The sequence below is a fragment of the Scyliorhinus torazame genome, chromosome 8, assembly GCF_047496885.1.
Source record: "Scyliorhinus torazame isolate Kashiwa2021f chromosome 8, sScyTor2.1, whole genome shotgun sequence".
NCBI classification, from domain to species: Eukaryota; Metazoa; Chordata; class Chondrichthyes; order Carcharhiniformes; family Scyliorhinidae; genus Scyliorhinus; species Scyliorhinus torazame.
The window spans coordinates 48,800,430-48,816,964 of NC_092714.1; the positions used below are offsets into that span (position 1 = coordinate 48,800,430).

General features: G+C 49.2%; 1 protein-coding gene across 15 annotated transcripts in view; it reads right to left on the reverse strand.

Annotated features, from left to right (window-relative positions):
- The window catches only part of LOC140427824 (type 2 lactosamine alpha-2,3-sialyltransferase-like), a 236,019-nt gene that overhangs the window by 89,578 nt on the left and 129,906 nt on the right, over positions 1 to 16,535 (reverse strand). For 12 of the 15 annotated variants that reach the window (XM_072513533.1, XM_072513535.1, XM_072513531.1 and 9 more), the window contains one exon: positions 8,814 to 8,919. In XM_072513533.1, the coding sequence (XP_072369634.1) occupies positions 8,814 to 8,908 (95 nt within the window). In that variant the 5' untranslated portion in view covers positions 8,909 to 8,919. Of the gene's footprint in view, positions 1 to 8,813; positions 8,920 to 9,035; positions 9,165 to 16,535 lie in introns of those variants that run through there. The other 3 variants (XM_072513541.1, XM_072513528.1, XM_072513538.1) reach the window with 2 other exon arrangements.

Consider the following 16,535-nt stretch of genomic DNA (forward strand, 5'->3'; position numbering starts at 1 on the left):
AGTGTTATTGGGGAGAGGGTTGGGGAAGGGAGGCTGTAGTGTTATTGGGTTAGGGGGTTGGGGAAGGGAGGCTGTAGTGTTATTGGGGAGGGGGTTGGGGAAGGGAGGCTGTAGTGTTATTGGGGAGAGGATTGTGGAAGGGAGGCTGTAGTGTTATTGGGGAGGGTGTTGGGGAAGGGAGGCTGTAGTGTTATTGGGGAGGGGGTTGGGGAAGGGAGGCGGTAGGGTTATTGGGGAGAGGGTTGTGGAAGGGAGGCTGTAGTGTTAATGGGGAGGGGGTTGGGGAAGAGAGGCTGTGGTGTTATTGGGGAGGTGCTTGAGGAGGAGAGGCGGTAGGGTTATTGGGGAGGGGGTTGGGGAAGGGAGGCTGTAGTGTTATTGGGGAGGGGGTTGGGGAAGGGAGGCTGTAGTGTTATTGGGGAGGGGGTTGGGGAAGGGAGGCTGTAGTGTTATTGGGTTAGGGGGTTGGGGAAGGGAGGCTGTAGTGTTATTGGGGAGAGGGTTGGGGAAGGGAGGCTGTAGTGTTATTGGGGAGGGGGTTGGGGAAGGGAGGCTGTAGTGTTATTGGGGAGGGGGTTGGGGAAGGGAGGCTGTAGTGTTATTGGGGAGGAGAGGCTGTAGCGTTATTCTAAGATCATTGCGCACTTTAAAAATGGCACCCAGATCTCGGAGGATCTGGGCTTGCCGACTTCTTCGGATTCCATGGCGCAAATCACCCATGGCTCCAAAATAATTTCTATTGCGATAGGAATGCGCCGATCCACCCAGCAGGAATAGCCGGAGACGACACTTGTACATTTTTGTGGGAGAGTTCCGCCCAAGTTTTCTGCGGCCCCAGCACCATCGTTCTCACAACCTGCAATGAAGCTGTGCATCCCAAGTAGCTGAGAGTCCATCACCTTTCAGAGAATGGGGTTCGTTTGGCAGGTACGACAGTTAGGACAGTGCACCTGTACAATTCGTGCAGACAAAGGTCTGTGTATTTCCAGCTGCAGTACTCTGGAGACACAATACCCATTTCAGTAGATTGCAGCCAAAGGTTGGGAAACCTGCAGACCACTTACTTCTGGAGAAACCAGCTTTACTATTGAGAAAAGCAGCATGTAGGGCCAAGGCCTCCTGCACAGAGCTAACAACAATTTCTCAAAGAGCAGGGCAAAACAATAATCCAAGACATGTTAGTTGAGTGACATCAGCCTGGATCATAATTGGAAGGAAATAATGATTGCAACAAGACTGCATTCTGCAGCTCAGAAGGAATGAAAAATGAATGATCATTGAGCACATTGCATTGTGAAAATCAGAACGATTCCAATTTTATTTTGGGGATGGTGGTGTTAATGCTAAAAGGTAGGGATGTGATGATGATTTTATCTTGCGTCTGTCTGGATGTTTAAGAGAGGGGCTCAAGAAGCTTTCCAGATATAGAAGCAGTGTTCGAGTCTTAAAGAATCAGAATCATAGAATTTACAGTGCAGGGGGCCATTCGGCCCATCAAGTCTGCACCGGCCCTTGGAAAGAGCACCCCACCTAAGTCCACACCTCCACCCTATCCCCATAACTCAGTAGCCCCACCCAACCACTTTGAACATTAAGAGGAAATTTAGCATGGCCAATCCACCTAACGTCCACATCTTTGGACTGTGGGAGGAAACCGGAGGAAACCCACGCAGACACGGGGAGAACGTGCAGACTCCGCACAGACAGTGACCCAGCCGGGAATTGAACCTGGGACCCTGCAGCTGTGAAGCAACTGTGATAACCACTGTGCTACCGTGCCGCCAAAGGATGAGAAAGTAAGTATAAGGCACAAAAGACAGTAAAGAAAAAACCAAGCTGCTCGGAGATAACTTGCAACATTGCAGTAGATGCAAGAGTCCCATTTAGATTGATCCTCAGCCACAACCGACACCCAAAAGAGCTAATCTTAACCATAGGTCTGCTAATACGGCATCATCACAAAAACCTGCTGGGTGATGGATGCTTTTGCTAGAAGCCAAAACCAGTACCATTGCTTGTAGTTTATATCTTGAGGTTTCCCTAATGTTACAACCACCATTAATAGGTGGCTTTGCAGTTTCCTTTTCTGTACAACTTTCTCCAGAGTGGGTTTCACATCTTTTAATGAACCTTCCTATGGGCATGGCTAATCAGACATAATGCCATCATCGATGTTACTGCTAATGTCAAACCCAAGTTTACACTGGATTAACATCAGAAGCACACATGATGCTGATGTAATTATGTCAGATCACACATTTGAGTGACAGAGATCTGGAAGGAAGATAAGTTCCAACCCTAAGAAACCCAAATAGATTCCAACCGCACAACAAAACATGGTGACAGCGAGTAAAAGATCCAGAGAACCTTAGAAAGCACGGTAGCACAGTGGTTAGCACTGTTGCTAACCACTGCAGCACCAGGGTCCTAAGTTCGATTCCCGGCTTGGGTCACTGCCTGTGTGGAGTTTGCACGTTCTCCCAGTGTCTGCACGGGTTTCATCCGGGTGCTCCGATTTCCTCCCCCAAGTCCCGAAAGACTTGCTGTTCGGTAATTTGGACATTCTGAATTCTCCCTCCGTGTACCCGAACAGACGCCGGATTGTGGCGATTCGGGGCTTTTCATGGTAACTTCATTGCGGTGTTAATGTAAGCCTACTTGTGACAATAAAGATTAAATGAGAAAGTACAGAGCTGGCAAGAAAAAGAGATCCTTGAAAGAAGGGTAAAGGAAACAAATTCAAAACTAACCAGAGGCGGAACATTGCATGTGCAGAAGAAGTGGAGACACAGACCCGGAGTCAGGATGGCAGTGAGCGCAGAGCCGAAGCAACGAGCAACACAAGCGAAGCAGCAACAATCCCAAGGCTCAGTAGAAACAAGGAATTCACAATACCACTCCCCCCCCCCCCCCCCAAATAATTCTGGAGCACTGTAGGCTTGTAACAGGTCCAAAACTGGGACAACCAGAGAAATAAGTTGACACGGTACAGAACTGCTTCTGATTACACAAAAGAGATCAAAGATACCACGTCAAGCTGCCACGTGATGCAGCAGGATCTACAGCTGATGTTATGAAAACAAGACGGGGGGCGGGGGGGCTTGACAGATTTCAACTTTTTATGAGCTTCAACTTCCTGCAAGCTTTTAGATTCATATTTCAGTGCCTGTTGAAACCTAATAATTGAAAGGGCTGAATTTAACAAAAGGAAGCAAAGACCTGGTGAAAACATGGATTCATTCACCAATGATCTATATAAGCTGGCTGAGAACTTCAGCTACAAAATTTTAAGGAACAAGTTGATTCGTGACAGAATCATCGTGGGAGTCAGAGATAGATCATTTTCAGATCCCCAACAGACAGGAGAGGATTTAACATTTGTAAAATCAGAATAATTTGCGATGCAAACGGAGCTCAAAAAATAGAACAGGGTGTTTTGTTCATGGAGGAACGGTCCCACGGAGAAAATCAAGTGAGACCATTCAGTTTGTAGGACATAGAAGCATAGAATTTGCAATGCATAAGGAGGCCATTTGGCCCATCGAGTCTGCACCAGCCCTTGGAAAGAGCACCCTACTTAAACCCATGCCTCCACCCTATCCTCATAACCCAGTAACCCCACCTAACCTTTGCGAGTGCACAGTAATCAGTCTGGTGGCCAGGCATTACTCACTATGGAGGAAATTATTTTCTAACCGTCTTACTTGTGCCATAAACAGCTAAGAACCAAATGAACCATTGTAAACGTTACGGTTTTGGGAGTGCTTGGGAATGGATTTCTTTGAATTTGGGGTTGGGGGCGGTGAAAAAGAGAAACCTTCCTTGTAGTCAATGATTACTACTAACGGCGGACTGAAGTAAAAAGATCCCATCGTATCACAGCAATAGCAGTCATCCAATCGAGAATTTATGCTACACATGGTATCCTGGATACCAGTGTCTGACAATGGGCAGCAATTTGCTAATGAGCTATTGCACAATTTTGCAAACAATTATAGCTTTGTTCATGGAGCCATGTTATCATGCTATCCTCAAGTGAAAGGAGAAGCTGAGAGGCGTGCAAACCGTACAGAATTTAGTGAGAAATACAAAGATATTAATCTAGTTTCTCTAAATTATCAAACCTCACCACTACAAAATGGTTTCTCACAATCAGTTATAAGTGAGTCGGAGTTTGAGAACACTGCTTCCATCTCGGAAACAAAAGCCTAACTCCAATGTCATTATTATTGACCACAAGAGTGTAAAACAACATGAGGAACCACAGAGAAACAAACAGGCCTTTCATCTCTGACACAAAAGCTTTAACTCCAATGTCACTACGAATGACCACAAGAGGGTAAGGGACAACAGAGAAACAAACAGGCTTTTAACTCTAACCACAGGCACGGAGCACCTGCTTTACCGGTGCTGATCATTGCCCAGGACCAGAGTATGGGTCTAAGCCAATAGAGGGAAGGTACAATCATCGAAATAACTCCGCAACAAAGATTGCACAGGTATCATAAGGAGAAACTACAGTGCCATAATATCCTTGAAAAGAAAGCCAATAAAGGTTTGGCTTACTAATCAGAAGAATAAGAGACTTACTACAAGCTCTACAGTCATCCAGGATAAGAACACTCACACCGACAAAAGGGGGAGTACAGAACAACCTCGACCTCAAAAGGAGAACAGAACGAGATGGGTGGGATTTGTCAAGGCACCTCAAGGACTCACATCTTGGTGCCTGAGGCTTTGTAGTGGGATGGAAAGAGCTATAGGAGGATGTAAATATGATCGGGATAAAGACTTGGAAGAAAATATAGAGAAAAGGGTTAACATCAGAAGCATACATAATAATAATAACATTAATAATAATAATCACTTATTGTCACAAGTAGGCTTCAATGAAGTTACTGTGAAAAGCCTTAGTCGCCACATTCCAGCGCCTGTTCGGGGAGGCTGGTACGGGAATTGAACCTGCGCTGCTGGCCTTGTTCTGCATTACAAGCCAGCTGTTTAGCCCACTGTGCTAAACCTGCCCCTAATGATGCTGATGTAACAATCAATGTCACATCACAAGATTGACTAACAGGGATCTGGAAGGATTGAATTTCCAAACTTGGGCAGAGGTCTTAATATGTACAAAGTAGCTATAAATAAAGAATAATGGTTTAAAGAAACTATTGTTTCGAGCAACTTACTTCGGGAGAATAGAAAAACCCGCAAAGGACCCGGACTAGGTTTCAACCACACAACAAAACAGTTACCTGCTCAAAGAAGTCAAGGAAGTGACAGCTCCAATGGGTGTGAAATGCCTTACTTAATATAACCAAGTTACACACATCCATGCACGCCAATGGTGTCAATATTCCACAACCCTGCTTGGAATGATGACAATCACACCTAGAGTCCATCAAAAATGTGAATGGTCCGAACAAGGACAGGTGAACATGGATTCATAGTCTTAGAGGCAGTAGCCATTAAACATGCATGGATGCACCTATACCTCATGGACCGCAGCGGCTCAAGAAGGCAGTTCACAGACTTCCGGTGACAGTGATGTGCTGAGCATACGCATATCAGGTGGCTCTTCTCTCCCAGCCAGAATCAAAAAAGACACTTTTATACGAATTTGGCCTGAAAACCCAACAAAAAACAACTCCAACGGAGGAAAAGGAACAACGGGGGGAAAAATGTCAGCGAATGGGAGCTCAAGAGGCCGACGTGAGGTTGGAGACAGGCCGTGCCCAGCACCCCACATGGAGTCTGGACACGGACCACTTGGACGACAAGGCCTTCTGCCAGGAAACATCACAGGCGAGTGTGTTACTAATAACCAGAATGGGGAAGTCAAATTCCTCGTTCTGGGAGGCACTGAAGGCTGTGATCAAGGGAGAAATTATAGCCTATGAGGCTCGCAGAGACAGGGAAGAGAGGGTGGCCAGGTGACAATTGAATGACTCCATCCTGGAGGTTGACAGGAACTACTCCGACCGTGGACCTTCTGGCAGAGAGGAAAAAGCTGCTTTAACCTGCTATCCACTAGGAAAGCAGTACACCAACTCCGCCAGACATGGGGGACCATTTATGAACACAGAGAAAAGGCTGGCCACCTACTGGCTCACCAGCTGAGAAAGCAGCAGCCACGAGGGAAATAGCGCAGATACAAAACAGCGGAGGCAGACTGGTAACTGAGCCAAAAGAGGTCAACAGGGCATTTGAGACCTTTTATCGAGGGCTGTACACCTCAGAGCCCCCGACGGGGGTGCAGGGATGAAACAGTTCCTCGGTGGACTGGACCAGCCAGTTGTGGGGGAGGACAGGCGGGGTGGGGATGGGGGGGCGGCTGATGAATGTAATAATGACACCCCCTGTAGTGGAGAGAACACCAGAGGTTTGGGCTAGGAGCAGGGTTCGCCTCCTGGGTGAAAGTCCTGTACAATGCCCCCAAGGTGAACACTCAAACCAACACAACAACAACAAAGAACAAAGAAAAGGAACCATAAGAAGACTTGAGAGCAATCATGCAGCTCCCGAAAGAGCTCGGAACCTTCTCGTGTTACAATCTTAACCTGGACAAGAGCGAGGCATTCCCGGTGAACCCAAACAGGGAGGGACAAAGCTGGAGGGACTCCCATTCAAATTAGCCCAAAACAAATTCCGCTACCTGGGGATCCAGATAGCTCAGGACTGGACACAGACCCACAAGTGGAACCTGACCAGCCTGGTGGAGGAAGTTAAAAAGGACCTACAGAGGTGGGGATCACTCCCATTCTCCCTGACGGGGACAGTGCAGATAATCAAAATGAACGTACTGCCGAGGTTCCTCTTCCTGTTCAGATCTATACCAATCTTCATCCCCAAGGCCTTCTTCCACTGCATAGATAAAATTCTTTGTGTGTGCGTGTGTGTGGGTGGGTTGGGGGGCGGGGAGAACCCAAGAATCCCCAAATCAATACCGCAAAGGAGAAAAGTCATGGGTGGTCTGGCACTACCGAATCTACAATACTACCACTGGGCAGCAATGGCGGAGAGCGTGAGGGGATGAACACCTGAACCCACCATGGAATGGCTGAGGATGGAGGAGTCCTCCTACAAGGGAACGACCCTCCGGTGTCATGTGTACCAAGGTACAGTGAAAAGTATTTTTCTCCATGCAGCTCAAACAGAATGTTTAGTACATGAAAATAACAACGTAATAGGGCAACACAAGGTACACAGTATAAATACATTGACACAGACATCGGGTGAAACATACAGGAGTGTAGTATTAGTCAGATCAGTCCACAAGAGGGTTGTTTAAAAGTCTGGTAACAGCAGGGAATAAGCTGTTTTTGAACCTATTTGTGGCATCTTCAGGTAAAGCACTTTCTCCGCAAGGAGACGGTCGGATACCCCAGGGCTCCGAGAACCACACTATTAGAGGACCTGATAAACACAGACAGTAAGGAAGGGGGGAACTCTGGGAACATCTACGGACAGCTACTGGACAGGGCGAGTCTACCACTGGGCGAAGCCAGACAAAAATGGGGGGACAAGCTGGGGACTCTGGAGCGAAGCACTGAGCAGGGCCAACTCTACCTCCTCCTGCATAAGGCTCAGCCTCATGCAGTTTGAAGTGGTGCACAGAGCGCACCTGATCAGAACCCGAGGTGGAAGATAAATGTGAACGGTACCCAGCCAACCACACCCACATGTTCTGGGCTTGGCGCAGACTAGTAGTGTTCTGGACAGCCTTCTTCGAGGCAATGTCCAAGGTTGTGAGGGTGGAGCCGTGCCCGAGAGTGGCAATCCTCGGGGTATCAGAGCAGCCAAAGCCACACATGGGGAAGAGGGCAGACGCCCTCGCTTTCGCTTCCCTAATCGTACGCTGGAGAATCCTGCTTGGCTGGCGATCAGCAGCACCACCCACAGCTGCAGACTGGCTGGCAGAAATGTCGGAATTTCTCCATCTGGAGAAGATCAAATACACCATCCGATGGTCGGAAGAAGGCTTCCTCAAAGCATGGGGGCAATTTGTCGGCCTGTTCTAAGACCTGTTCGTGGCCAACAGTGACTAGGGAAAGAGGGGCGGGGAAGAGCAGACAAAAACACACAACACCAATAGGTACTAAGAGGTACAAAAAGGGAAGGGGGGAGGAAATGAAGAGGTAACTTCGGGGAACCACTGGAAGAAGCATGGAGAAGGGGGGGGGGGGGAGGAAGAGAGAAGACAGGAAGCCCCCACCCCCCAACCCACAAGGCCTGACAAAAAAACACGGGGGGGGGGGGGGGGGGCGGGGGGGAAGAGAGAACAGGAGCTCAGCGATAAAACACCCAGAGCGGAAGAGGGGGATACCAAGGAGGGGTCAGGGAGGAGGGTGGGAGGGGAGAAGATATATCAAGAAAGATTGTATGTACATAAGAACTGTATAAATTGGAAATATTGGACGCAAAAGTTTCACTATGTAAAATTGAAAATGCCAATAAAAATACTTTTTTTAAAAAAAAGGCAGCTCCAGAAAAAGCTGAAGTAAAGAGACGTTGGGGGGGGGGGGGGGGTGCGGAGAGGTTATGGACCAATCTCAGCCCAGTTGCATTTTGATTCATTTTATCATTCTCTAAAGCAAGAGAAAAGGTAATGGAGAGTTGATTACCTCTTCATTATAGCCCATACTGAGAACATGAGAGAAGGCTACAGGCATGATAAAAGACGCAGCTCCGTATTCAGCACCCAAAGTGAAAACAGTAACCAGGCGTGAGCAGAGGGACCAGCACTCTACTTTTAATTAAACAGCTATACACCCAGAAGTAGTAAACGAGAGATGAACCGGAGTGAAACAACATACCCACTAGATTTCATTTTATCATACAAAATGTAATAGGAGAACAACAGGAGAACCATCACCACCAAGAACACCTTAACGTAGCGACGTTTCTTCATGCTTGCCAGGCCTGAAAGACAAAGGGTGAAAAAAAATCTTATTCCTCAATAAATAACTTTACCTAAATCACAACTGAAGTTCATCTAATTCAATCTGATTTCTCTGGCATTTCTTTTAACACAGCACCTCTGCACATCTCATGTATTTGCACTTAATAGCATTTTTTAAAAAAAGAAAGTTAAAATTGTGGGCAAGAGACCCACAACCTCTTGATCGCTGCAGCCACCGGACAACACGTCCCCTCAGCAGTGCAAATTCTATTATTTGCATTCACAACACAGTGCCTTGCTGTCGCCAGGAAACCAGTTGCCACACATCATCTGATTACTTGAAAGGAAACATGTGCCATGAGCTAGTGGTCTGGCAACTTGGTCTAAATTCACTGCAGAAATGCTTTGTTTCACAGTTCACATCTTTGTTCTAACTCTCACATTGTTTGAAAGACATTTGATCCACTCCCCCACTCAGTAAGATTTTAAACAGGGCATGTTTATTCAATGGAATTGAAGGGAACTAAATCACGAAATGTATTCGCAATATCCCCAGAATCCTCTTACAGCCCCCCACCCCCCGCCTCCCCCACATCAAACTATGGTACCCTTCTCCATTTTGATACTGAACTTGCTCAAGGGTTGTGAAAGACAAGACAACTGCAGATTAATAAAATGGTGAAACTATAATTTCTGGCATTAAAGCCAAATGTATTTCTATACAGCCTAAATAAGGTACCGAAAGGATCAAGGGAAGTACTTACTTTCAGCATGATTTCTTTTCATTTAAACCATGGCTATTTACATTCAAATATGCTGTGCTATTGTGGTAAACCACTGTGTTCTTTTATTAAGGGTTGTACGGTAGAACCTGCACGACAGGTTCACCTGGGCCCCTGCATGCCAGCTCCGCCCAGGAGCCGGGTTATAAATATGCGTGGCCTTCAGCTCGCAGCCATTTCGTCAGCTGCTGTAGGAGGCCACACTTCAGATACTAATAAAGCCTCGGTTTGAATTCAACTTCGTCTCCAGCCAAATTGATCGTGCCTCAATTTATTAGTATCTGATTCAGAAGATGGACCTCCGGATTAAACCAGATCGACTGCAGCTGGATCCACACGCAAGCGACGCCAGAAAGGACTTTCAGCACTGGCTAGCTTGTTTTGAAGCGTATATCAACGCAGCGCCAACCCCTGTTCCAGAGGCTCAGAAGATTCAAATCTTGTACTCCAGACTCAGCTCTAAAATCTTCCCGCTGATCCAGGATGCGCCCAATTACGCTGATGCTAAGACTCGACTCAAAAGAAAATTATGAGCAGAAGACGAACACGCTCTTCGCCAGACACGCGCTCGCAACGCGTACTCAACTACCTGGTGAGTCAATCGAGGACTTCTGGAGGGCCCTGATCCCACTAGTTCGGGACTGTGACTGCCAGGACGTTACAGCTAAGGAGCACTCAGATCACCTTATGCGGGACGCTTTTGTGACTGGGATTGGGTCCGATGTTATCAGGCAGCGGCTCCTAGAAGGGGCCAGGCGCGACCTCGCAGAGACTAAAACACTAGCGCTTTCCATGACGGTCGCCCTACGCAATGTACAGTCCTACGCCCCCAACCGCGCGGCCCACTCCTCCTACGCTTCATCGGCACCACAGGCAGGTGCCCCAGCGGGGGCGCAACCCACCCAATACGCCTGCGCTACGTGCCAGCCAGTGATCTCCAGGGGGCCCCGATGCCATTTTTGCGGCCAACAAAGACACCCCCGCCAACGCTGCCCGGCCCGCGCTGCCCTTTGTAAGGCCTGCGGGAAGAAGGGCCACTACGCAGCGGTGTGCCACGCCCACTCAGTGGCAGCGGTCGCCCCCACCCTCCCAAGTCACGGACAATGGGCGCCCATATCCTCCCCTCCACCCCAGGCCATGTGCGAGCAATGGGCGCCGCCATCTTCTCCCCCGCACAACACGTGCGTTTCAGGGGAGCCGCCATCTTGCTCTACCCCCGCAACGTGCGTTCCATGGGCGCCGCCATTTTGTGACCCCCAGGACCTCCGGGCGCCGCCATCTTGTCCACCCCGCAGCACATGGAGACCAACGGCGTTTCAGGACCCCGACGCAGTGGCCGCCTCACTACCCGACGATCAACCACGACTCGCATCCATGGTAATCGACCAGTCCAGACCACACACTCTGACCAACGCATCCACCAGCGTGAAAGTCAACGGCCACGTGGCCTCCTGCCTACTGGACTCGGGGAGCACCGAGAGCTTTGTACATCCAAATACGGTAAGGCGCTGCTCCCTTAAGGTACACACTACCAATCAAAGTATCTCCCTGTCCTCCGGATCCCATCGCGTAGCGCTCCGGGGGTACTGCACGGTCACGCTCACAGTCCAAGGGGTAGAGTTCCACGGTTTTCGCCTCTACGTCCTCCCTAACTTCTGCATTGCACTTATCCTTGTCCTGGATTTTCAGTGCAACCTCCAGAGCCCGAACCTTAAATTCGGCGGACCCTTACCACCCCTCACTGTGTGCGGCCTCGCGACTCTAAAGGTCGATCCTCCATCCCTCTTTGCCAATCTAACTCCAGATTGCAAACCCGTCGCTACCAGGAGCAGACGGTGCAGCACCCAGGATAAGGCCTTCATCTGGTCCGAGGTCCAGCGGTTGCTTCAGGAGGGCGTCATCGAGGCCAGCAACAGCCCCTGGAGAGCTCAAGTGGTAGTGGTTAAGTCTGGGGAGAAAAACCGAATGGTTTTGGACTACAGCCAGACCATCAACAGGTACACGCAGCTTGACGCATACCCCCTCCCACGCATACCTGACATGGTTAACCAGATTGCACAGTACCGGGTCTTCTCAACAGTGGACCTGAAATCCGCTTACCACCAGCTCCCCATCCGTAAATCGGACTGGCCATCCACCGCCTTCGAGGCAGATGGCCGGCTATATCACTTCCTTAGGGTCCCCTTAGGCGTCACCAATGGGGTTTCGGTCTTCCAAAGGGAGATGGATCGAATGGTCGACCGGTACGGCTTGCGGGCCACGTTTTCGTACTTCAACAGTGTGACTATCTGCAGCCATGATCAGCAGGACCACGACGCCAACCTCGCTAAATTTCTCCGCACCGCCACTCTCCACAACCTCACGTGTAACAAGGAGAAGTGTGTGTTTCGTACAAACCGCTTAGCCATCCTCGGCTACGTGGTCCAGAACGGAGTTCTGGGGCCCGATCCCGACCGCATGTGCCCCCTCATGGAGAGTCCCCTCCCCCACTGCCCCAAGGCCCTCAAATGCTGCCTGGGGTTCTTCTCGTATTACGCTCAGTGGGTCCCAAACTTTGCGTACAAGGTCCGCCCACTCATACTCTCCACTCATTTCCCCCTGACGGCCGAGGCCCAAGAGGCTTTCGCCCGGATCAGAGCTGATATTGCCAAAGCTGGAATGCACGCTGTAGACGAAACACTTCCTTTCCAAGTAGAAAGCGACGCATCGGACGTCGCCCTTGCCGCCACCCTCAACCATGCATTCTTTTCCCGCACCCTCCATGCCTCCGAAATTCGGCACTCATACGTCGAAAAGGAGGCCCAGGCTATCGTTGAGGCTGTGCGACATTGGAGGCATTACCTGGCCGGCAGGAGATTCACCTTCCTCACTGACCAATGGTCGGTTGCCTTCATGTTCAACAACACACAGCGGGGCAAGATCAAAAATGACAAAATCTTGCGGTGGAGAATCGAGCTCTCCACCTATAACTACGAGATTAAGTATCGCCCTGGCAAACTCAACGAGCCCCCAGATGCCCTATCCCGAGGTACATGTGCCAGCGCACAGGTAGACCGACGCCGTGTCCTGCACGACAGCCTTTGTCACCCAGGGGTCACTCGGTTGTACCACTTCATTAAAGCACAAAATTTGCCCTACTCCGTCGAGGAAGTAAGGACGATCACCAAGGTCTGTGCGGAGTGCAAACCGCATTTCTACCGGCCAGACCGCGCACATCTGGTGAAGGCCTCCCGCCCCTTTGAACGCCTCAGCGTGGATTTCCAAGGCCCCCTCCCCTCCTCCGACCAACACACGTATTTCCTCAGTGTGATCGATGAATACTCACGTTTTCCCTTCGCCATCCCATTCCCCGACATGACGACTGCCACCGTCATTAAAGCCCTTAATTCTATTTTCACTCTGTTCGGCTTCCCCGCCTACATCCACAGTGACAGGGGATACTCATTCATGAGTGATGAGCTACATCAGTTCCTGCTCAGCAGGGGTATCGCCTCCAGCAGAACGACGAGCTACAACCCCCGGGGAAACGGACAGGTTGAAAGGACAGGTTGAAAGGGAGAATGGGACAGTATGGAGGGCCGTCCAGCTGGCCCTACGGTCCAGAAATCTCCTGGCCTCCCGCTGGTAAGAGGTCCTCCCTGATGCACTACATTCCATTCGCTCATTACTTTGCACTGCTACTAACAGTACACCACATGAACGTCTTTTTGCCTTCCACAGGAAGTCCACACCCGGGGTATCGCTCCCAACTTGGCTCACAGCTCCGGGAACCATACTTCTCCGTAAACATGTGCGGCTCCACAAGGCGGATCCATTGGTGGAAAGGGTGCACCTGCTCCACACAAACCCACAGTACGCCTACGTGGCGTTCCCCGACGGCCGCCAGGATACCGTCTCCCTCAGAGACCTGGCACCAGCAGGTTCCACCCCCTGCCCACCCCCGTTGATGAAGAGGATTTCAGCACGCTCCCGGAGTCAACTTCGACCACGACAGCGCCAACATCGCCTGCTCCACTTCGCGAACCCAGAGGACGATCAAGGCGCCGGACCGGCTGAACCTCTGACCGGCCCACCGGATGACCAGAGACATTTTTTTACTGTTCTGTAAATATTAAAGATTGCGAATTGTATATAGTTATCCACCACCCCCGCCGGACTCAATTTTAACAGGGGGTGAATGTGGTAAACCACTGTGTTCTTATATTAAGGGTTGGACGATAGAACCTGCACGACAGGTTCACCTGGGCCCCTGCATGCTAGCTCCGCCCAGGAGCCAGGTTATAAATATGCGTGGCCTTCAGTTCGCAGCCATTTCGTCAGCTGCTGTAGGAGGTCACACATCTGATACTAATAAAGCCTCAGTTGGAATTCAACTTCGTCTCCAGCCAAATTGATCGTGCCTCAGCTATACCACATACGTGACAAATGACCTAGTTTCTTGGCAACTCACTTCCAGAACGGTGTTCCTCGGAAATGTTAGAGGTCAAGAAATGCTTTTAGTTAAAGAATAATTAAAGCTAAATTATGTGACAAATATTGTCCCGAGAAGATTTGCGCAAATCACAAAAATGGTGTGACTCTAATTATGATACAATCACTCAACGATTAACACGAGCAAAAAAAAAAAAACAATTTGACAAGCCACACTATTTCCATAGATTCAAAGCAATTCACGCAAAACTGCATGGAAAAACAATGGTTATGCTGCTGGGATAAAAGATTTACTCTTTCCCTAGCAAAACAGAAATGGGGCGATCTAACGGAAATGAAACAGCGTCCAGTGTCAAGTGCGTTTAACGGGGTGTTTCCCGGCGTTAGACCCACTACCTATTGGGGCTCGGTTTTATTTGGGGGGGCTCAGCAGGGAAGACCCCGGTGAGGCTGCACTTAGGAGCTCTGCTCACCTGTGCAGGAAGAGACCATGGCATCCCAATCTTGAGACCCCCCAACTTGACCCCCGGAACCCCCCCCCCCCCCACCCATCTATAAAGGGGTTATCGAGTTCCCCACACCCCACCTAATAAGGGCAGGGCACTCCCAGGCCCGATCCACAGCGCGGGCAAATGCCACCCGGGCACCCTGGCAGTGCCCAAGCTGGCAATTTTCGCGACGCATGATCGGGCCTGGGGTGCCTCCTATAGTGCGTTCGGGCTGGGGGGGGGGGGTTTAGAAGGTCGCTTCGGAAGCCTCGATTGGAAGGCCATTTTTAAATGGCGCTCCGATCTCTTGCTACACTGGGAGTTCCGGCGAACAATGCGCCCCAGTGCTGAAAATGGGGATGTGTGCGACGCCGGTGCACGTTTCATGCTGAGGCCCCTCACGTTGTATAGCCATGCGTTTCTAGGTGCTGCGAGCACCGGAAAACACACAGCTATATGCACTCGCTGTGGGACTATGTACCCAATTAGTGAATTGAGCCCAAGTGTCATTAGTTAATCTTGGGGAACTCTCGGCAGAGCCGGTGGGAAACTCATGCAAAACCCATCACAAATAACACTTAGAAACTTTTCTGTTAAATCACGGCCACTATGTCAGATTCTTGTTTTCATGGGACGATAAACAACTGACTCAAAGCTAAACTAAGAGAACATGCAGCATTTCAATGCTTTGATCTGATAACCACCTTATGGCTGGTAATAAATTATTTCCATCGCCTAAACAATAAGGTTTTGCAGAAGAATAATTGGTCAAGAAATGTAACAGCCACATGCTTAATGCTTTTTGTAAATTCTGTTGGCGAAATTACATCTGAACATAGGAATTAGGGCAGGACTAGGCCGCTCAGCCCCTTGAGCCTGCTTTGCCATTCAGTAAGATTGGTCAATTCAAAAAAATGTGCAACATCAGCTTAAGAATATCTGAAGGTGACCAATAGAAGTAAACAATAAAAGATGAATAAAGTAAAACGAAAACAGAAATTGCTGGAAATACCCAGCAAGTCGGGCAGCATCTGTGGAGAGAGAAAGTTAACGTTTCAGGTCGATGATCTTTTATCAGAAGTGGTAAATGTCAGAGATGTAACGGGTTTTAAGCTGAAATTGCTGCAGGGAAAGGAAGGAGGGGTGGATTAACTACAGGGAAGGTCTGTGATAGGTTGGAAGGCAGGAAATTAAATGACAGAAAGGAGATGATATTTGTGAAAGTTGAATAAAACGATGAGCCGAGAGGAACTGTAAATGGCGACAGCAGCACGGGTACCAGTACCTGCCTCTCTGAACAAACAAACGCCTGTACTGATGAAAGGTTGAAACGTTAACTTTGTTTCTCTCTCCATAGACGCTGCCCGACGTGCTGACCCTTTCCAGCATTTCTGTTTGTATTTTTTATTTCCAGCACCTGCAGTATTTGGCTTTCGTACTCCTCTTAGGAACTAAGTTAATCATAGTCAAAATATAAGTGGAAACTTTAATCACACACGGCTTCCTTCAGGTTCAGGTTTCAGCCAGGAGCCCGTGACTGTCCTGGAGGCTGGGCGAGATTGAGTTTTCATTGGTTCGCCGTGCCCCCTGCCCCATTCCCATTCCCTGCTCCCGATAATAAACAGGGGATTGAAGCATCAATAAAAGACAATATGCGTGTGAAATGCGCGGTGACACAGGAAGAGTTCAACTGGACCATACAAGGGTGAGGCAAAAGATACAGGAGGAGTGCTTTTGCGAGGGCCACGAAGAATCCAGCACGAGTTTTAAGGATACAAAGTAATAACATTTATTTACAATAACATATATATATATATCTCATTGGGGAAGCTCATACTCCCACAGGATTGTGGGATAGTCATTAGTCCCCAGCCAATGGTAAGTAGGCAGGTTATAACAAGTGCCAAGAACCGAGAGCCGACACAAACTCGGACC